This window comes from Takifugu rubripes, chromosome 8 (assembly GCF_901000725.2).
Source record: "Takifugu rubripes chromosome 8, fTakRub1.2, whole genome shotgun sequence".
NCBI classification, from domain to species: Eukaryota; Metazoa; Chordata; class Actinopteri; order Tetraodontiformes; family Tetraodontidae; genus Takifugu; species Takifugu rubripes.
This window is the reverse complement of record NC_042292.1, coordinates 12,732,635-12,756,104: the sequence shown is the minus strand read 5'-3', so window position 1 is coordinate 12,756,104 and position 23,470 is coordinate 12,732,635. Positions and strand designations below refer to the sequence as shown.

The 23,470-nt window shown below is 43.1% G+C and overlaps 1 protein-coding gene across 3 annotated transcripts in view; it reads right to left on the bottom strand.

Annotated features, from left to right (window-relative positions):
* nlgn2a (neuroligin 2a) overlaps positions 1–23,470 on the bottom strand; it is a 138,277-nt gene that overhangs the window by 62,629 nt on the left and 52,178 nt on the right. For 2 of the 3 annotated variants that reach the window (XM_011618730.2, NM_001173493.1), the window contains 1 exon segment: positions 1,766–1,819. The exons of the other annotated variant lie outside the window; for it this stretch is intronic. In XM_011618730.2, the coding sequence (XP_011617032.1) occupies positions 1,766–1,819 (54 nt within the window). 3 annotated transcript variants of the gene reach the window in all.

Below are 23,470 nucleotides of genomic sequence, written 5' to 3'. Positions count from 1 at the left end.
GCTGCAGTGTGCTGGGGTGCAGGCATTAAAGCAAAGGATGCCAACAGACTCAACAAACTCATCAAAAAGGCAGGGTCTGTTGTTGGCTGTAGACTTGATAACTTGGACGAGGTGGTGAGGGACAGGATGGTGTTGAAACTGCGGACAATCATGGACAGTCCCTCCCACCCCCTCCATAACACAGTGGACAAACTGAGGAGCAGCTTCAGCAACAGACTCCTGCAGCCTCGCTGCTCCAAGGAACGGTACAGGAAGTCATTCCTGCCGTCCGCCATTAAACTGTACAATTCACTCAAACCAACTCAACAATAATTGTGTAATGTTTATGTTGTAATTTTATTTCTAATTTATTCTATATTTATGTATATATGCTTATAATATGTATATATTATATTATGTATATATTATATATATGCTTATAATATATGCTGTATATATGCTTATAACATTCTAATCTATCTGTATTTATTTTTTTCTGTCTCTTTACTCTGCATTCGCTGCTACTATAATTCAATTTCCCCACGGGGATGAATAAAGTCCATCTTAATCTTAATCTTAATCTTAATCTTAATCTTAACTGTAGTTTAAAGAAGAAGCTAGTTAATTTTGTAGGCTTCATATCGAAATAATACTTTTGACACAATGAAACAAGCTCAAATTTGAATTTCAGTTTGGGACGGGGATGTAGTAGTTACCACAATAGGATTAGCAATTCCCGATGAAATGAGGTTAATTGGATGGTACTATGAAGGGAGAAAGGCATATTTGGGTTGGTAGGTTGGGGAAGTAGAGGGTGTCTTGCCTACTTGTTAGCTGCAGCAGCTCGAAAAAAGCATCAATGCCAGCACGTTTGATCACCGGAGAAATCCTCTTGAGTCAAACATACCAGCTTCAAAAAAAAAAAAAAGGGGGGGGGGGACTAAAAAAACACCCAAGAAATCAAAGAGTGTCAGGGAGTGAGAAAAAGACTCACCGGCATATCCCTCGAAACAGCAAAAAAGGAAGATGTATTTTTTTATTTTTTACCATAAACTCATCCAAAAGTATAAAGATGGAAATAAAATCACCTCTGCAGTGTGTGTGTGTGTGTGTGTGTGTGTGTGTGTGTGAGTGAGTGTGTACTGCAGCTAGATGTAAATTAACAGCAGACTGAGCTTAGCGTCCTGAAAGTAGCAGCCAATTAAAGCCAAATCTTCCCAAACGGGGCGCGAGTGTCCTTGGATGTCCCCATTTTCATTTCCCCTCCCTGATTTGATGTTATCACCGCCAACTTAAAGCCAGGCTAATATTTGTGTAGTGCCTTACGCAACAGCATTTCCATCCTTGAGAGGGGCTATAGAGGTGTAGCCACAATCCACCTTATTGTAAAAGAGGCCAATTGGCGCGTTGTTGATCGCTAACAAAGCCAGGAAGACGCGTTTTCAAGGGCGTGGTAGTGATGGTGATGTGGGAGGCCTGTTTGAGGGTCGGACAAGAAAATACACACATTTGCCTTTAGATGACTTCATAATGAAGGACATGTAGCTTCCATTAGCTGGGAATTACAGCATTAAACAGGTTGCACAAGGCCAAAGATTTGCATGGAAAAGACAGTCAGCAGACACACTTACACCAACACATCGGGATTCATCTCAGCTCCAATGTCCCAGCTAACACATGTATGTGTGTGTGAGTGCGTGCTTGCATGTGTGTGTTTGAGTGTGTCTACACATCCCCCAAAAAGACTTGGAAACAAGAAAAAGGGAAAAACATGCAACAAAAATACCTTCGTCTCGAGGCTTGTTCATTGAAGATTCATCGTGTTTTTTTGTGAGCGGACCTAGGGTTCAGAAAAAAAGGGGGGAAAAAGAGAAAAGAGAAAATTCAAAAAAGATTACTGGCAAAAAACGGAAAAAAATAAGAATATCAAAAAAAGAAAAGAAGAAAGAGCAAAAAGGACAAATCAGCAAGAGTTCATGGGTGCTTTGTTCTTTTTTTTTTATCAAAAAGCAAAAACAAAAGGCATCACAGACACAGTTATCACAAGAAAAGACACAAGATCAAAGAAAGCTGCTTCTTAAATGTGGTTTCCTGTAGAAGAAAACGTTTCTGCTGCCCTATTGCTGTGCTTTCTTTGCCTTCCCCTAACATCCCAGTTAGCTTCCTGAGCCTACATGAGTCGGGGCTGGAGGTGGGTGGGTGGGGTTTGAGGGCTGAAGAAGGGAAAAAGGGAAAGTATGGACATAATAGGGCCTCTGTGGTTTGAAGAACAGGACCCAGAACCCTTTACTCCCACAGGCCATGAGAAAAAAAACAGGCAAAAGAGCGGAGGCCTATAAATGGGAAGGAATGGCAGATGTGGGTCCTGATGCTCAAACCGCGAAACACCAGTGGTGAAAGCCTGAAGATCGATTTAAAGTGGAAATACAGTTCGAACACAAGAATACCTTTAATTGAACCGCAAACACACAATGAGCTCGTAATGGTAAAAAGCATGTCAAACACGTGTCAATAAGTGTGTGGCAAGCACGTCTGGGGAGTCTTTTTTTCTTTTATTTATTGCTTTAACGTGTCAGGCTTCTCCCAAGGCGGGTAAATAATTACCCAGAACAACAGTGGAGTGTCAACTGGAAATGACAAGCTAGCACGACGCTAATTGCGCAGAGGAGTGCAGGTAAAAGGTGAAAGTAATTTGACACCAATCTGCCCACCGGCTGCTTTTTAAAAAAAAAAAATTAAAACAGTAGCAGAGAGAAAAGAGACAGAAAGAGGAAAGAGTTAAAGTCCTTATATGTGAAAGACACTTTAATAATTGCTCGCTGAAGCTTTGGTCACTATTTAACGAACATCTCTTCACTGCGTAGCAGATGAGCCGAAAAGAACACGCGAAACAACGTTTTACCTCTTTATTGTTTTTCAGACCCTGGAAGGAAACACAAGTCAGCATTGAAATAGAAATGTGCTATTAGCTTTCATTTGGAAGTCTCAAATCAAAGAAACAGTTTAGGCAACAAAAACCAGAGACATTTGGAGTTGAAAGGACCTGATACAAAGGTCACCTCACGGACACCTGTGCTAATTAACAAAGTGATGTGAAATAACCATGGAAGGGTTCATTCATTTTGCACCAGACAGATCAAAAATTAAACATCTGCCCAGCTCTGCTTTTACTTCCGCTGGGGCGAAAAGAAAATGTGCCAATTAAATTTTAAACAATGTCCATTGTCGATTTAGAAAACTTAATTGACTTTTGTGTTTCAGCCAAGTAATTACAGCTAATTCCATGAAGAACTATTTCAAAATTCTGATCTTGATTAGATTTATAACATCACCCACTCCTGATGCATTTAGTGTCTACCGCGACTTTTGACCTCCGTATATCGTAAAGATAACGCTTAGAATCAAGAACATTTCCCAACAAAACCAGTAAAAACAGTGTTTAGAGTCCAGTTTAGAGTCTTCCATTTATAGAAAAAATACTTTGCAGACTGTGGGGGAACTTTTAGTTGCTGTGAGGACCATGGACATCAAGCAGGGACATTTCATGACAGCCCATCTAGTGCACGTTGATGAGTTGTAATTTACTGGTTGCCACTGGGTGAACTGGGACGGGTAATCAGCCATGTCATTAGGCTTCAACTTCAGAGGAGCAAAAATATTCTGGTTTTCGTAAATTGCTGTCTAATACTTGTTGGCAAAGTACCCCCGCTGCCAGCGGGGCTTCAGAATACATTCAAAAAATTCAAACCAAGGAAAGAAATTTAGTTTTTTTTTGGGTGTCTTCATAGAGTCGACTGGTATCACAAAAATGGCATGATCATAAAAAAGGTACCTTAAGAAAAACTAGACAGAAGTCCCCCACAAGGACAGTATTTTATAAATTAAGGCAATTAGTACACATCAACGGGCATCATGGTTGGCACAGCAAGAGGGTACCAGGTTAATATCCAGGTTAATTGGTTCAGGGAGTTTACATATTCTTCTGACAGCGAGGGTTCTCTCCGGGTACTTGGGTCGTCTCCTAAAGTTTAAAGAACAGGTAGTTGGCCACTCTAGTTGGACCTTAGGTGTGAAAGTGAGCGATTCAGGCTCGGACGCCACAGCCGCCTGGTGACCCAGCTAAGGGGTGAATCTGTAGTTGATGGATGATGGAAAACATATATCACTACTTTTACATGACAATAGTGCCTGAAAAGGGTGAGAAATGCTGTCCTTTTTCTTTATTGTGTTAAAAAGTAACGCAGTTAGACAGAACTACAGAACCACAAAACTTTCGGAGCACTCCCACATGCGCGGAAATGTGTCTGTAGTGCGTAGTGAGGAGGTACCTCACGGTCCTTTTCCCGGGGCAGATTTCGCCAGCGCTCCGCTCTGGAGGCGGTTTTCCAAACATGCCGTTTTCAGGGACTTCCGTTGAAACTGACAGCTTAAAAGTGATAAAACTTTACTGTTATCTCCTGAAGATGTTCCTGCGTTGTGAGGCCCGTTAAATGTCAGCTGGGGGTGCTAATATCTTACAAAGATCTCACTGTCTGTGGCTTCAAGATATCACCTTACCCGTCTATAAAGGAAAATGGGCGTTCACTTTTGGTTTACGGTGCAGGGAAAAATCGGTCGCTTAACATTTTCAGACATGTTGCTCAAAAGGAAATTGTACAAAAGTAAATGCTGGTTCCTGGTACCAATGAGCCCTGATAAATCACATTTCCTGATGAAAAAAACAACATTTAATTTCATGATGAATTTATCATTTGTATAAATTAATGCTCCTACTAGTACTCCGATTGCTGCTGTTAGCATCACTGCTACTGTCCCTGCTAATTCTATACAGACCGTGTATCATCCAACTTCTACAAGTACAGTACTGCCAGAAACACTAATTCTACCACTACTACTATTACTGCAACTAGTATTAGTACCAACTGGCCCTGCTCAGGGTTTCCTCCTGTTTTTCTTTGCTGCTGTGGCATGTTGGGGGTCAGGATCTGGGTTTCTGTAAAGCACCTAGAGAAAAGGTTGATGGTAAAAGACATGCTAGAAAGTTAATTTGAATCTAATTTCTTTAATAGCTGCCGGTGCAACTCCTACATGTATCCTCTTCCTCCTCTAAGCAACCATTGCTAATACAACAGCTTCTGCTGCTAGTGCTGTTTCCACTCCTCCTTTTACACACCCCTACTCCTCTTGCTAATAAAAAGAAAGATTGCTAACAAAGATTTATATGGCTAGTACTGCTTAACGTCACAGTAATCTTTTCATTAGTCCCCTTTCTCACCGCAGCAACTTTTGTTGTTTACGAGGACTTTTGAAAAGTCTTTGCATGTTTCAATTGTAATCAGTTTTTGTTTTATCTAGAGAAAAAAAGGTGGTGCGTTGTGTTTAAATGGGATGCAGTGTTTTCAGTTTGGGACGGCTCTCAAACCTTCTTGCCTGTGTCACTTACGATGTTCAGTTAAGCGTCTAAAAAAAACAAAAAGCAGAATTATGCAGTCTGGGTCCTTAAAACACACCCATTTCTCTGTTTATGGCTATAAATGTGTGTCCCTTTGATTGGAACCAATGCTGGTGTGCAGCCAGAGCAGCGACTCGCTGCTGAGTAGCTCATTTAGGCAAAAGTGTGCTGCTCTGGAGTGATCTACGAGGAAATGGAACCGTGTCTGACAGCTTGTGAGTGAGCGCCGGCCCAAGAATTATGGGTGCCTATTCAGAGCTGTGCTGCTGAGAGTGCGCGTGTGCCTGCGTGTTAGAGAAAAAAAACTAAGATAGGACCTTATCACTTAAATGGCTGCTCATTGCTCAGAGGAAAGGATTTGGTCTCAGAACTGGAGGGTTGCTGGTTCAAATCTAAGGTCACGGGCTGGGTGGGCTCAATCCCTATCACTGTTCTTGTGCCTTACTGTAAAAGCAGAAATTAGTGTTGTAACAATGGTGTATGTACACTGGAGCTCCCATCTTTCGCCTCGCTATCACGCGTGTGTTGGCGGGCTGTGTGTCGGGAGGTCACAGAGGAGCAGCTGCAATGAGCATTCTGTGGCTAAACTACAAACACCCGGGCCTTTGTATGTTTAGGTGAGGCCATCACGGAAAAGGTTTGAACAGATTCTATCATTTTTTTCCCCCCCTCTTTAGCACAAGATGGAGCGTTCTGGCTGGATGAGCTTCTCCAGGCTGACTGTGATTCAGGGGGTCTGAATTACAAGATATGAAACACAGACTACAATACTTAATTTATTGTTGCACAGCGGCTGCAACTGCAGGTACACTCATATGTCAAATTCTGAATTCATAAAAGATGAAGAAAAGCTATTTTATCTTCTGTTCCCTGATTTGGGCTTTGAGAAGTGTGTTTCAAAAGCTTTCGGCTTTTGGGAGCTCAATGCACATGAATTAAATTATAAAATGCACAAAGAGCTGTAAATTAGACATAAAGTATTTAAATCTGGATCCATTTACTGTCAGAACTACACACCAAAGCAAAATGCTGTTCCTAAAAACACAAGGATAAAACAAATCACGTGCTTTCATTCCTTTGGGTCCAAGGTAGTTTTCTCTGTCAACTGGACTGGGTTTCTTCTCTTGAAGACGTTTCGCCTTCTATCCAGAAGGCTTCATCAGTTCTGAAATCGCTGGGGAGAGAGCTTGAAAATATATAGCCCCTGTGGACCATTTGTATGCTAATGATCTGGGTCACCTGAGAGTCGTTAGCAGGGTCGTTGGTCGGGTCGTTCACCTAGTTTCTGTTGAGATGTCTCCCCTTTGTCTGCTGGGTCACATGGTGATGAGTCACTGGGTCTCTTGGAATGGTGTGAATGTTTGTTTTGCTGTTGGAAGGAGTGGAGGACTGCATTGTATGTGGGTGACAGGAAGTGTCTCAGGCCACCACCTCTGTTTAAGGATGGTTTCTCCAATTTAACATGGATAGCTTCCTTGACCCCCCTTTCGAACCAGCGGTCTTCTCTGGCCAGTATCTGTACTTGGCTGTCCTCGAAGGAGTGCCCACTCTCCTTTAAGTGTAAGTGGACTGCTGAATCCTGACCCGAAGAGGTGGCACGTCTGTGTTGTGCCATTCTTCTGTGTAGAGGTTGTTTGGTTTCCCCAATGTACAGTTCCTTGCATTTCTCCTGGCACTGTACAGCATAAACAACATTACTTTGTTTGGGTCTTGGTGTCTTGTCCTTTGGGTGTACTAACCTCTGTCTGAGAGTGTTGCTGGGTTTGAAATGAACCGGTATGTCGTGTTTCTGGAGGATCCTCCTAAACTTCTCCGAGACTCCAGACAGGTAGGGGATGGAAACGCTGCGGCGTTTGTTTCTCTCCTCCTCTCCTTTGCTGAGGTCTTGCTTTCTTGAGGTTTTGGTGAAGGCCCAGTCTGGGTAGCCACATGTTTTGAGAGCTGTCTTAATGTGGTCCTGTTCCTTCTTTCTGCCTTGGGATGTGGTGGGTATTTCTCTGGCCCGGTGTTGGAGAGTTCTGATCACTCCCAACTTGTGTTCCAGTGGGTGGTGAGAGTCAAACTGGAGGTACTGGTCGGTGTGTGTAGGTTTTCTGTAGACTTCGATGGTGAGATTTCTGTCCTCAGTGATCTTGACTGCGCAGTCCAGAAAGGCCAGACTGTTTCCTTTAACCTCTTCCCGGGTGAATTTTACATGCTCGTCTGTTTTGTTGAGGTGATCGGAGAACGCTTCCAATTCTTGTATTTGAATTTTGACCCAGGTGTCATCCACATACCTGAACCAGTGGCTTGGCGCAGTTCCTGTGAAGGATGTCAGGGCCTGGGATTCCACCTTCTCCATGTATAGATTGGCAACTATAGGGGATACTGGTGAGCCCATGGCACAGCCATGTTTCTGCCTGTAGAAGCCTTCTCTGTACTGGAAATAGGTGGTGTTCAAACACAGGTCCAGCATGGTGCAGATTTGGGCCGGTGTTAAGATGGTTCTTTCTGTAAGATTCTTGTCCAATAGAAGGTGCTTGTGGATGGTGTCTATGGCGCTGGCGGTGGGGATGCACGTGAAGAGTGACGTGACATCATAAGATACCATAGTCTCTTCTGGAAGTAGTGTGAGTCCAACGACTTTTTGAGCAAAGTCTTGGGAGTTTTTGATGTGGTGTGGGGTGTTGCCAACCATGGGCGACAAGATGGAGGCCAAGTATTTGGAAATGTTGTAGGTTACAGAATTGATGCTGCTTACTATGGGTCTGAGAGGGGTCCCTGGTTTGTGGATCTTGGGCAATCCATAAATGCAAGGGATGGTTTCTCCTGGATATAGACGGTAGTATTGTGGTCTGTCAATGGCTTTATCCTTTTCCAGTTTCTGTAGTAAGTCTACCACCTTCTTCTTGTATGAGCTGGTGGGGTCCCGCTTGAGTTTCTCATACGTGGCGGTATCTGTCAGGAGACTGAGTATTTTGGTGTCATAGTCAGTCGTATTGAGTACGACCGTGCACCTACCTTTGTCAGCTGGTAAGATGGTGATGTTCTTGTCCTTGGCTAAGGATGCAATGGCTCTTTTGGCTCCGTCTATATCCAGGAGAAACCATCCCTTGCATTTATGGATTGCCCAAGATCCACAAACCAGGGACCCCTCTCAGACCCATAGTAAGCAGCATCAATTCTGTAACCTACAACATTTCCAAATACTTGGCCTCCATCTTGTCGCCCATGGTTGGCAACACCCCACACCACATCAAAAACTCCCAAGACTTTGCTCAAAAAGTCGTTGGACTCACACTACTTCCAGAAGAGACTATGGTATCTTATGATGTCACGTCACTCTTCACGTGCATCCCCACCGCCAGCGCCATAGACACCATCCACAAGCACCTTCTATTGGACAAGAATCTTACAGAAAGAACCATCTTAACACCGGCCCAAATCTGCACCATGCTGGACCTGTGTTTGAACACCACCTATTTCCAGTACAGAGAAGGCTTCTACAGGCAGAAACATGGCTGTGCCATGGGCTCACCAGTATCCCCTATAGTTGCCAATCTATACATGGAGAAGGTGGAATCCCAGGCCCTGACATCCTTCACAGGAACTGCGCCAAGCCACTGGTTCAGGTATGTGGATGACACCTGGGTCAAAATTCAAATACAAGAATTGGAAGCGTTCTCCGATCACCTCAACAAAACAGACGAGCATGTAAAATTCACCCGGGAAGAGGTTAAAGGAAACAGTCTGGCCTTTCTGGACTGCGCAGTCAAGATCACTGAGGACAGAAATCTCACCATCGAAGTCTACAGAAAACCTACACACACCGACCAGTACCTCCAGTTTGACTCTCACCACCCACTGGAACACAAGTTGGGAGTGATCAGAACTCTCCAACACCGGGCCAGAGAAATACCCACCACATCCCAAGGCAGAAAGAAGGAACAGGACCACATTAAGACAGCTCTCAAAACATGTGGCTACCCAGACTGGGCCTTCACCAAAACCTCAAGAAAGCAAGACCTCAGCAAAGGAGAGGAGGAGAGAAACAAACGCCGCAGCGTTTCCATCCCCTACCTGTCTGGAGTCTCGGAGAAGTTTAGGAGGATCCTCCAGAAACACGACATACCGGTTCATTTCAAACCCAGCAACACTCTCAGACAGAGGTTAGTACACCCAAAGGACAAGACACCAAGACCCAAACAAAGTAATGTTGTTTATGCTGTACAGTGCCAGGAGAAATGCAAGGAACTGTACATTGGGGAAACCAAACAACCTCTACACAGAAGAATGGCACAACACAGACGTGCCACCTCTTCGGGTCAGGATTCAGCAGTCCACTTACACTTAAAGGAGAGTGGGCACTCCTTCGAGGACAGCCAAGTACAGATACTGGCCAGAGAAGACCGCTGGTTCGAAAGGGGGGTCAAGGAAGCTATCCATGTTAAATTGGAGAAACCATCCTTAAACAGAGGTGGTGGCCTGAGACACTTCCTGTCACCCACATACAATGCAGTCCTCCACTCCTTCCAACAGCAAAACAAACATTCACACCATTCCAAGAGACCCAGTGACTCATCACCATGTGACCCAGCAGACAAAGGGGAGACATCTCAACAGAAACTAGGTGAACGACCCGACCAACGACCCTGCTAACGACTCTCAGGTGACCCAGATCATTAGCATACAAATGGTCCACAGGGGCTATATATTTTCAAGCTCTCTCCCCAGCGATTTCAGAACTGATGAAGCCTTCTGGATAGAAGGCGAAACGTCTTCAAGAGAAGAAACCCAGTCCAGTTGACAGAGAAAACTACCTTGGATACAATGACCTGGATGACTGAGAATTTACACAGACATTCCTTTGGGTAAAATTCTTTGTTGGTAGTTTTCTCCTGTTTTCAGGCCCTAAAAGGGACCAAAGTTGGTCACGGAAGAGCAGGATTTCCTAACTGGTTCTAGCAGCGTTACATTTGCAGTTCGAGAGGTCAGGCTTTGTATTTTATTGAACAGCTCTTTAGGATTCTCGCTCACCCTCAAATGGTACGGAACCTATCACAGCTAACACAGTAGGTAGAACCCACGGTGACACCTCTGAAGCAAACATTCCAACTGGCCTAAACTACACTTTTGACCTTAACCGTCCCGAACCACATAAACTAAACATCCTGGTCTGGTGATCCGCTGACAATCATGTGACTGGGACAGGAAGTGACCTTCCAATATGGTTTCAAAAAAGCTTTTTTTTTTTACATCAGAGGTCACCTTGAACACATCTAACAGTTCCAAAGCTTTATTAACGCTACATGTAACCTGTTCCGATCATATTACTTGATGACATTTATATAAAACGAATGAAATAAAAATTACATTTGTGCACAGTGAAAACTGTCCTGTCCCCCACAAAACAGAAACTCGCCACAAGCCTGAAAACGGATGGATGGAGGGAAAACTGCCTGTTGTGGAATGTAGCGAGACCTTCTTTCCTGTGGCGCTTTGGTTTGGTTTAAAAGCCACAAACATAATAATTCCATCTGGAATTTCCGTGGCACCGTGTTTTTTGTCTATCTTGTAGGTGAATTTTTTCAAGAATCTGGTTGGAAGAAAACTCTTTAGCTTAAAAAACGTAAAATTCAGGGATTCCCTTGTTTACTTGGACCTGAAGAAGCCTCTTGCATGAGAATGGCAACAGCAGTGGGCTGTTTTAGGCTAAAGTGTTGTTTATACTGTTTTTCACCTACTTTTCCTTTTGTCTCTACCGCCCCCTACCGTTGCAGTGAGTACTGCAGTGAAGAAAGTCACCATCGCTGGATCGAGATTGGCTCCGATTTAAATTGGGTCATGTGATATCGATCGCAAAATATATATAGATGAATTTTTGCTATTAAAAAAAAGAGCAGGAGAAGATGGAGGTGGAGAGGAAGGTGAGCTGTGTGAGGCACAGATGTAGCGGATAGGTGAAGTGACATTTATAGAGCATCGATGATCAAGTAGCCATGAAGGTTAAAGCCATTCCGTAGCCACAGTAACACACATTTGGGGGCTTATCTGCTCGCGCTTTTGTGCATATGCGCCACCAACAAACGTGCGCAACAAACTTAAACTTGCCAGAGAGTCAACTCTGAATTCTGCTCTCTTTGACAGAGAATAGCTACAAAAGTCGCTGAGCTACCGCATTAACATTTCATGAGGCGAGCGAATCAGGAAAAGAAATCCGATGGCTGCGTGGCGACATAATGTCAGGTTGGATCCCTCGTGTGGGACTAGTTTTAATGAAAAAAACACGACCTTTTGGACACACGGGCTCACGTACGAACCAATATCCATTTTAGCGGTGATGCGTGAGACCCGTCTTCAGTGGAAATGTAATCTGTTCCCAAGTCGGGTGAGAGCATTCCAACAGGTAATCTTACTTGATTTTTTAAGCCTATTTAATTGCTATTAATGACATTTATGAATGGTAAGCTGTAGCTAGCACATGGATATTGCTAATTTGAACAGCATGGAATGATTCTTGGCTCAGACATTTAATGTTGTTCACTAAACACATCACATAATTTGTTTAAAATATGTTAGCTTCACTTTAGCATTGGCAGGAGATGTTTGCGCCCATGTTTGTGCTAAGTCCGAGTCTGTGTGCCACAGCTGCAGTGGTGATAGAGTACCACAGAACACTCTCACGTCGACTCCAATGAAGCCTTGGGCCCATCAGCTCGCTGGTTCGCCTCCCCAGGTAAAAGATAAAGGGGTGTGTTCAAGGGAAAAAAAAACTTTTTTTTTTAGCCATTTTGACATTTGCAGTTTTGTGAGTGGAGCCTCTGGTGCTCTTTATTGAGCTAACCTTTGAAGAGCAAAGACTCTTTATGTTGTCTGACATGTGAGGAAGGTGAGGAAGGTAAAGCGAAACAAGAAAAATATGGTGGGAGGTTGTTATGTTGAGCTTCGGAGGTGCTGACAGGCTCGCCTGCTCTGTTGCCATTTCCTCTTGTTTTGTTTTTTTTTATCAGTGGTGTAATCTCCCTGAGATTTTGTCTTTGCTTGCATTTGTCCAGGAAAGACACGGAAAACACAGAGTTTTCATATTACTGCTGGGCTAAGCTAGCTCTGCTTGTCATCTGTGCCAGAGAACTCCCAAATTTTTTATGCGGTTGCTGTCAAATTTGTTAAATTACTTCTCCACTTTAACCCAGACTGTTTGTGCCTACATTAATTATCGTATCTGTCGGATCATTTTCCTCTTTATGTGATCAATAAATCCCCCCAAAACCCAAATGTTCGTTAATTTGGAATGATTCAATGATTTATTTACAATCAGGATACTGATCCTTCTTTTGTGGGAGAAAAGCCGGACACCATGAATATTTGGTGTTACCATATCACAGATCTTCAACAAATATCGTTACCTCATCAGCTAATATCACGACGTCATTACCTAATTTAAAAATGCTATGAGCTAATATCATGATATCAGCAGCAAATATCATGACACATCAGATAACATCATCCCGTCATTAGCAAATATCTTTAGCATAGTTGAAGAAGTGATTTTGACAGGGGGGAAAACCCATATGATTGTTGTTCATCACACGCCATCTCCTTCTCTCCGGTAATAGCTTATCCACCACAGGGTGCAGCACTGAGATGCTGCTAACCAGTGAGAGGGATGAAGCAGACAGAGTGGAACGCTGAGAGATTGTCAGGATGGAAAAGAATCCCCCCCCCCCCCCAATAAAAGGAAGAAATTTAGGTCAAATGCCCAGGAGGATAACAGGATGCAAACACATGACCATACATTTCTATTTTTACATCCTTTTTGTTCTCTTTTGGTTCTTCCACATGACCACACGCGGAGAAACAGACATTTAATCCTCCAAAGCGCATGCATTAAACATGAAATCAGGGCGGCGGAGAGCGTGATCTGCAGTGTCACCTTCAGGCCAAACTCGCTGTTTCTGCTTTTATTTTACGATCAAACTCGGCTCTGCCCCAGCGGACCCGGCGGCTTTTGATTAAGAATAAAAGATTTAATAGGTCGACTTCTTCGCGGAACAGTTCTGTAAAATCACTGGGAAGGGGGGTTAAGAGTGTTGTCCGAGTACGCTGGGTGTCTGTTCAGCAGGCGACAGAGGACTGACCGTAAGTCTTTTCATTCGCGAAACTCTCAGGGCACTTTTGAAATAAAATGTTTATAGGATATTTCTGCCCTTTCACAGAGGTGATTGAGGATTATTTCGCCAATATTCATTTCCTGCAAAAATCCTGCGTATTTTATGTTGATGCTGCAGGGAGAGTTTTACTGCTTCTTATCATCGCGCGCTTTTACCATTTGATTGCAATAAATATGAATTATCTTTGGCATATGATTCAGACCAACCTCTGAATGGCATTTTCCCCTCGTTTATTATTCGGATTTACTTTAAAATCTCTCAGACGTTTCACCTCTCATCCAAGATGCTTCATCAGTTCTAACTGACTGTTGGGAAGTTCCAGGTACTTCTACCTTCAGGACCCATTAACACATTTGGATCTTCAGTCACCTGGTTGTTGGTTGCTCTACCCCTCTTCATGTGGGTTGTTGAAACTTTCTGCGACACAATGGGGTTCTTGAGCGGCCATGTGTGAATGGCCTCTTCTCCTCCTGGGGATCTTTTTTAATACTCTATTGTTAACACATGACAGGTGATATCTCAGCCCCCCACCTCTGGTTAATGATGGTCTTTCCAGTTAAATGGCTCCTTTCACTCCTCTCTCTTCTCTGGCCAAAACCAGTACATTATTATCCTCAAATGAGTGGCCTATGTCCTTCAAAAAGAGGTGAACTGCTAAGTCCTGGCCTGAGGAGCTGGCTCTTTCATGTTGGGCTATGCACTTGTGGAGCGGTTGTTTTGTCTCCCCAATGTACAGGTCTGGTAATTCCTCGCTGCACTGGGCTGCAGACACTACGTTACTTTGTTAGTGTCTTGGTGTTTTGTCCTTTGGGTGGATGAGCTTCTGCCTCAGGGTGTTGGAGGGCTTGAGTTCCACTGGGATGTCATGCTCGTTGAAAACTCTCCCGAGCTTCTCAGAAAGCCCTGCAACATATGGGACGACAATGTTGTTCTGCTTTTTGGCCAATTATTCTCTGTCTCCTCTGGGTTTTTTTTGGAGGCTGGACAATTTTTTTTAATGAAGGACCAGCGAGGGTAGCCACAGGTTTTGAGTGCTGTCTTGATGTGCTTCTGTTCTTCCTCCTTTCCCCTCTGTTCTGGTGGGCACGTTCTATGCCCAATAGTGTAGGGTTCTGATGCCACCTAGCTTGTGTTCTAGTGGGGGTGTTTTCTGTAGATCTTGATGTTCAGGCTCCCATCTCCTTTGAAGTGTACAACACAGTCCAAGAAGGCCAGACTTGTTCCTCTAACATCATGAAGTGTAAATTTGATGTTTTGGTCCACCGTGTTGGTCCACTCCCAGGCTTCCTGGAATTGTACTCTCAGGCCATTTTGTCGCATCAGTCGGGCCTTTGGGACAGCTAGGTATCCCACAATGCACTTTACCTTGCCCAGTGACAGCAATAGCGGAAAGAACAGAAAGTCCTTCAAAATACAGACGATCATGTGTGCACTCAAGAGGTTCCTATTTGTCTACCTAGTGTTGAGACACGGCAACACACTATACCGCACACCCTCTGTTTGTGGAAAGGAGAGAGTCATTACAGCAGCTCCCACCATGTCTCCTCTCTGCTACAACTTTATTGTGCTACCACTGTATGAAAGGGTTGATTGGGTGTCACTGGCCAGTTTGCTTCATAAATATATGTCGTTAAGAGGGTCATCAGTTGGTCAAGTAAGTCGATAGGGTCACATGCCCCACGAAATAGTTGAGTCCATATCCAGGTGTGAATAGGTGTTAACCAGTTTTTTGAGAGCACTAAGCACTGTGTTGTAGGTGGAAGAGAGGTTATACCTTAACCCCCCCCCCCCTCCATTTTTAAAAAACTGGGTCACTGGTATCTCCAGTGGTGGTTGAGACCCTTCTGAGAAATAGGAGCTCACATATTTCGAGCAAAAAGAAAGGGACAATATCAGGGAATAATCTTTTTCTCCCGGTAACATGATGGCTCCCGTACATGCCCTCTCGCATGTATGACATCACGCCGCTTCCATGCAATAACGTGCAGGCTGCAGTGGCCCAGGTGCCGGCGACGCAAAGACGAAGCCGAACTGCGGGTCGTTAATACCTATCGATAACAAGGGATGGACTGTGTCATGACGATGAATTGGCTCTTTGAGCGGAGACACGGAGCACACACGTGTGTGTTTGTTCCTGTGTGTGAGCAGACCAGTGAGATGAAGGGCAGGTAAAAGAGGTAAAATAATATGCACGTATTGCAATCGCTTTGCAGTTCCAGATCCTCCGGCAGGGTTAGCTTAATAACGCAAGCAAAAAGAGGCAAATATCTGACCTGACCTTCTGACCTGTTTTCCCCGTAACAGCTAACACATTCATTAAAAACTATGCAGGTGATTCCTGTTTAAAAATAAAACTTTTAATCGCTTCGACTCAGCTCAATATCACATTCCAATATGGTTCTGCAATGCAGCACTGCCCTACTCTGAGGACCCTACTCAAGCTTATCTGCACTCGGAGGTGGAAAAAAACACAAAAACAGAATGGCTGACTGCGCTAACCTGAAAATGACTGACTCAGCACTTCAGAAATGTATCAATAAGCTGCAGTATTTAATTATAAATGACTAATACGCTGAGAGATACGGAGGATTTACTGCTGTTTGAGTCCGTTGGGCCGTTCTGAATCCTGTTTGTGTTGATCTGCAGTGCTCTACCTGATTGAAAGCATGCTAAAATATATGTAAACCATTGTCACAATGCCATTAGATTGAAAAGGAATTTTCATCTTTTTCAACCCTGGATACATAATATAGACACAAAGTGCTATCAAATAATTATAGCGTCGCTTATGAAATTTTCATCCATGTTATCTGTTTACATGAGGCTGCAGCAAGCTAGCTTGTCACAATGCCAGTGTGATAACAGTTTTAATTAAAACTTTGCAAGCCTGGGAAAATCGTACAACATTCCCCCTTCGCTTGTCTCGCAGAGAGGCCAGTGACAGTTCTTCAACTAAGCAATGACATCAGTTGAACTCCTATGGGAAACATTTGACTTTTCTTTGAACTAACCCAGAAATGGCAGCGTCTAAATTGCACTTTTGCTACTAAAACAGAAGGGGGGGGAAACAAAGCTGGCAAATCAAGATGATAGACAAAACTAGAGCATGGAAAAGCTGAGAAAAATGAAAGGATCATCGCCAGAAATGGTCGATGGAGACCATTTCTGCAATACATGCATTATCTTTATATTATATATAGCTTCTCTACCAGTGCAGAAATATCGATTTGCATTATCTGTTAGCCAAGTGATTTCAGGAGAAAGCAGAAAAAGCATAGCAACTCAGAACACGACTTTCCTTGGCGAGGTTCTGCCCCAATCGTGGGTGGGAGCGTGCTCATAAGGGAAGGTTTCATTAATAGAACGGGGTATTTCAGACTTCATCAAATCCTTTTAGATGTAACTCATCAATCCCCGAGTTAAATCAGATGATATCCCAGATTGTGCTTGAGCGGCGCCGCCAAAATCAAGCCAAAAGAACGCGGGTCGTCGGAGCCTGAGAGCTTATTATTTAAGTACTGTTGTAAAGTCGATTCACTCTCCTGAGGCTGAAACGATCATTTGAATGGACCGTCTGCCTCTAAATCCTATTTCTGCCTTCGTTGCTCATCCAAGGCACGTGGTGACAACTGGAAGAATCTCGGGAAATGGGGGGAGGGCTAAGAGTTGAGAGGAGGCTTGAGGATGAGGAGGGGGAAGGACGGCGAAGTCACTCTTATGCCAATTATAGAAAAAGAATTATTGGGCATGTGACAGCCGAGCTGTACATAAACGCAGCAAACATTTTAAGCGACCTAATAATGCACCCGTGCAGGCTCCTCATCCTCTCTCTTCCCCTCCATCACCCAGGCGCCTGGGCTATAAATAGCTGGAACTGAGCCCCTGCTAATTCGTCCATTCAGAGTCTGGTGGAAAAACGAGCACGGCCTTTGAAGCGCATCCCGACAGGAAGATACAGGAAGTGGTGGATTGGTTGCCAAGACAACCCCCATCCACCCTTCTTCTCCCATTCTTCGATCTCCTCTTATCCCCCCCCCCCCACCAGGTTTCTCATTTTCCCTTCATTCCAGTGTGTTGTGCTAATGATATTGTTGCTTGTCCTTGTCCCAGATGCTAAGCTGAAGGCTTTGGAATGGGATCGATATCATAACCCAGCAGCGCGATCCATCTGGATGCTGTAATTGCATTATAGAATCACCGCGTGAGCTTACACCCGTGGTAAATAACGATGGATAAAAGTATGTAAATAGTGAGTCATTATCAATTATCAGAGGCACCTTTTATAGACGCTCATGCGCAAAACACAACCAAGATTTCAAATCTGCACCTAATACAACTTATACTTCAATATCTTGAGCATTAGCTTCAAATCCAAGGTTGTTTTGAGCATACATTGCATAAATTAGTTTATAGCGCAATCTGACTACATTAACGTTATTGTCATAATAAGATCTGTCTTGTTCACATGCACTCCGATCACTAATGTGAGAATCTTAGAAATGGCTCAAATAGTTCAGCCCATTTATCGGTTTTCATTCAGCAAACGCATCCGTGCGTAGGGAGGTGAACCTGGCGAAGCCTGTGGTCTTAGCATTAGCACCCAACTGTGAGAGCTAATAAACCTGCAGAACAGTGTAGACGCTGCCGTTGACCCTCGTTTAGACTCCTTGTTTGTTTTCTCAAGTCGTGCCGATGTCAGTTTGAATTTTTACATCATTTTTTTACATCATGCGTAGATAGAAATATAATCTGTTTAACTGGTATAAATGCACATCATGTTAGGCTGAAGTCTTGGTGTGATGATCTGATTTCTTGTAATCAGAATACTGGGATTGTCTGATAAAGCACATTTTATCACATTATGATGTTTACATGATAACTTAAACAATCTGATAACTGCTGGAGTCAGATAATGATCAGATTTTAATTTAAAAGTAAAACATAAATTCAACTCAGTTTTAATTAATACAGCACAGTATAAAAAGTCTAATAAAACACTAATAAAACTGCAGAAGACATAATTATATTTTGTCTCATATTTCCATTATTGTCTGTTTGTGCAAAAAAAAAAACCTAATAAACTGTATAAATGCAAAAACATAATGCTGACAACCAAATCTAGTTCATTTCACTTTTTTTTAGAAGGTTATCCAGTTTAGTGTCACTAGGATCTATATTTATTGACTAATGTGATGGGGTCAAAGTGCAACGTTAGTGTAGGCGAGTCAATTGTAAATTTACCAAAAAAACTCCTAAAGTACCTTGGTCCAATGTACTTAGTCAGGTTTAAAGTTTGGGATATTTATTTTAATTATCAACAAATGAATTTTATTCCTGAACATGTCCAGTTCTGTGAGACAGCTAGGGGACAGCAGAGCAAGTTTAGGAAGAAAAAGGTGTTAATATTTACGCAATTTCAACAGACGCAATTTCACGAACATGAAGCAACATTTGTGTCAGCTGTGTTCATTAAATGGACTCTACTGTCATCTGTGACTTCCACATCTTAAGTTGCAATTATTTGGAAATTGTGTGCTTTTTTTCATTGAAAAAAAAAGTGTCCATATTACTGAATAGCAGAGCGTCTTAAAAGAACCTCAGTCTCAACTTCATATTGGGCTTCACAATTCAATTAGGCTTCACAATGAAGAGTTCCGCAAGAAACCACAAAAACGAGCCGCTGTTGACGGAGTTCTCTCAGACGCTAGCTGCGCACCACCAGCTTCTGAAGCCTCCGCTGCTGCTCATCTGTGAGGCGATGATTTGTCTTGTAGGACGTGTCGGCCCTGGCAGTCCTGAACACGTCTCTAACAACCTCTTTTCCATTTCAGCGCTCCATCAAACCCGCCGGCCGTCGCAGTTTACCGCTCGGCGGCTTTGAAAGAGTCTCGTTCGAGATGTGAGGTGCACCCAACGGACAGACTGATGTCGCCACAGATTAGACACATTTATCTAAATTGGGTGGTTCGGGGTCAGTTCCAACCCAAACATATTTGCACACATGGGCCTTGCATTCCCGCTGGATGCTCCATTAACACTGAAATATGATTATGCTAGCTTAGCGGTAAAGTGATGACGTGTCACATGCTATTGTTCGGAGCGCTACTGATTCTACTGTTCTACTGTACATACAGAGGAAATCCTTGGCTAATCTTTGCTCATGTTGATACGCTACTTTAAGAGAGTCTAACATTAATTTATGGCAGTTGATTGTTCCGTCTTGGGCTCTTTTGAACATTGAGGGGGCCAATATTCCATTCCATCCCGATCAAGGATCCCCTGACAACCCTCACTAGTATGTGTACATGCAATATCCATACAACCATTTTGTCGAGACTGAGGTTTGACTAACTAATGAAAACTGACAGGAAATTAATATTATTTTTCAAATTTGTAGGAAAGTAGCTTCAAAATGAGAGGTAAACATGGTGTGCTAAATCTAGGGAGCACAACTGATCCGCCCCCTTAATTGATTTGCGCGCCTTCGCTTTTGCGTTCTTATAGTGCTCATGTCTCCAGACAGCTGGCTAGCCGTAAAGAATAATACTGTTGGATTATTTGGAGTAGAAGCAGCTGTGGGCGGACACCTCTTCAAACCATTTCCCATCCATGTGCCGATTCCGACACCTGCCCCTCTGCTAAAACAGTCAGGTGCGATTCCGCCGAGTTCGGGATTGCTGGCTAGAGACGCCCAATCTGCCGCCTTTTAGCGTGTCCTTCACTTATTTATCGGTGCTGTCTCATGCCTCGCTGAGGGTAATTGCAATTGTGCGTGAGGCAGATGGAGAAAAAGAGGCGACGGCCATTCTTTATTTTATTCACATATTTACTGAGATGCGCGGCCGATGTAAAGAAATCGACGGGGGAAAAATAATAATGGGTTTTTCCAGCATCACAGGCAATCCGGATCAGATTTTCACTGCTGCATCCACTCGCTACTCTTTCTTTCTATTATTTATCTTCTTGTTTTTTCCCCTATCATTTATTCATCCATTCATCTCGAGCGGAATGGCAAGGACAACAACAGCATCTAATGCAAAGCCCGCCAACACCGGGCGCAATATTGCATTACAATCGAGCCTTTCGCGACGAATCTCTGCTGAGAATTAAGGATCGCGGAATGGGGGGAGATGCGGGACTTTGAGTCTGATGCACGGGGACAGACGGAGCATCGGACGGAATAATTCATAAGGCCCGGGCTTGCACCCCGCAGCTTATCTGGAGAATCGTGACACTGACAGCGCTGAGGTTAGTGTTTTCAATCCCCGCGGAGTAGCTGGCAAACTGAATCCGTGCCCGCGTGAAACGGGACTAATTGAAGCGAACTAGCGGTTTAGAAGACACTTTGTAAAAGCTTATCGCCGTTAAATATCGGCCCGCCGCCTGGAACAAACACCAGAAAAGCCTAATTGCTTGGGATTATTTATAAAAGCCGCAACATCTTTAAATTGTTAAACCAGGAAGATTTGCCTATAGTCACATTGGCGCAAAGAGGGTTGCGGGGAAAAATAGATCTCGATGGAAAATGACTAAAAACCTGACTTTGAGTAGTATTGGAATAAAATAGTCAAAAATAGTCGCGTGGATCAGATTGAACATAATGACAGCTTTTCAGGCATTTTATCACATGGCCTACAAGATCTAATCAAGCTAACATGCTAATGCTGATATTTATGCCATCTCACATCTGTAGAGTGAGTATTTATTTATTTATTTTTATGATGAAACCACTTCATGCAATTTCTTAATGGTCTCAAATCTCAAACCAATGTCCACTCCCTGTATGTGCCGTTTGGTGGGGTCTGACTCTTGCCTGCTCAATTCAGCTGCTTCAAAACCTATTTCCCATGAATCTTTGCTCTTCATTAATGACAGCTTACTGCTGAGAGAAGCATGTTGTTTGTCTGCGGGCCAGAGGCAGCTGCGGAGCCTGCCGATGCTTCCCTCCCCTCCGCTCGTCCATCGATCCACAGTGACTCTGCAGGGGAGCCAGATGAAAACCTCTCACTGTGATTTATGGGATGTCATCTCCAGGGGAACCAGATGAGCACCTCCCTCTTGTGAGGTACCTCTGGGTCCTAAACACTGACCTCCACCTTAAGCCCAGAGGGTCATTAAACAAGCTTGAATCCTCTTTAAATTCATTACATATTAAGTGAATAAAGTATTGATCACAATTCATGGCACAACACAGAAACAACTCAAACTAAAATATTCAGAGTAAATCTATCGCATTTTCATAAAAGACAAGTGCAATTTTATAAAAATTCTATAATTTAATTCCCCCCCCCCACCACAATATCAGGGGCATATTTATATTTGAGTGGTGACAATCAATGAAGCCAGTAACAGCGCCCAATGTTAGCATTTCTGCTCCTCTATGAACAAACATGCACACACTACATGTCCCACTTTCCTCCATTTGCTCAAATGGCAGCATTAAGAAGTAATTCTTGAGGCTTAATCCACTTAAAATTAGAGGAGGTTCTTAAGGATTTTGCCCTAAAAACAGATCTGAGGCGCTCGGGGCTGGAGCACACATTTACTGAATTAAACTCCAATGGATGTGGAGTCAGGAGGAGGAAAGGGATCATTTAGGTGGCGCTATGTGAAGATTAACCAACATGTTATAGCCTGTGTGTGGTTGATGGAAGTGGTAGTCAAAGTTTTTCAAATATGGGCAAATTAGCTAGAAAAACAGGCTAGGTTAGGGTTATGTTCATAAGACCCATTTTTTTGGGCATGTTGTGTTTTTCTTTTAGACAAAAATGTGTAAATCAGACCATAAATGAATGAATGAAATTAAAAAATGAAAAATTCAAAATGTAAAAACATTTCAAAGGACGGATGGTAAGAACATTTGATATTTGCCGCTTAAAAAAACTGATGGAGTGGAGAATTTCGAGTGAATCTCATCAGTCTTTCAAGAGTCATATAGTAAAATTCCACACATCTTCACTTGAAACCACAATTTAACGACAAATCATCCATTTCAAAGCATCAGCATTAATATACATTTAAACACATCAAATAAGAGAAGAAAACAATATTAATGGCCTTCAAAATAGATTTTAGAAGTACTGAGCACAGCTTATTCTAATGGAAGTGACAGAAAATAAATGTAAAAGTGAGTCGTGATATATCGAAAAGAGTGGTGTTGTCACTAGCCAATCAGATTTGGTTTTATGTTTTGACCTCTGGTTTTTGTTCAGGTTTGGTCTATGATACAAAGTAGTGACTAAGTTTAGAGGTGCTAACATTGTTAGTGTTAGCGTGCCATACTTTAGAAGAAATTTCCAAAAAAAGTAAAAAACTGAAAAAAATAAAAAATAAATTGTGTTTTCATCTGCTGTGTTTCGCCTCAAATTAGCCAAACAAATTGATTGTTTTTGAGACTTGAGATGCCAGACACAGAAAAATAATTGGACATTGAAGTGATTTAAAAGTACCCCTACATTTCACTGAGGTTAGCCAACAAAGGTATGACTTTTCGGCCATAAATTCAAAAGTCATTCGTGAACTGTCCGTGGCCTGACCGGTAAAGTGAAGCATTACGCTGATGATGGTAAATAAAGCTTTGGTGGCTGCTTCACTCTGATGAATGAAGTGCATTATTTGGCACCTCTGTGACATTTCGTGAACGTACGGCACACCTGTGGGACCGCGTGCGACCTCGCCTGCTCTGACATTTCTACTAAGCTGCGCGAAATGACGTACAGTCAGCTATATGTGCCAAGGGAGCAAAAGTGACATTGGTGTGTGAGTGTGTGTGTGTGTGTGTGTGAGGGGGGGTTGCAGTGGAGAAGAGGAAGAAGAGGTGTTGAGCTGTGAAGGAGGAAAAAAGTCAAGGAAAGTGTTAAAAGGAGACCCAGACGCTCCTGTACCGAAC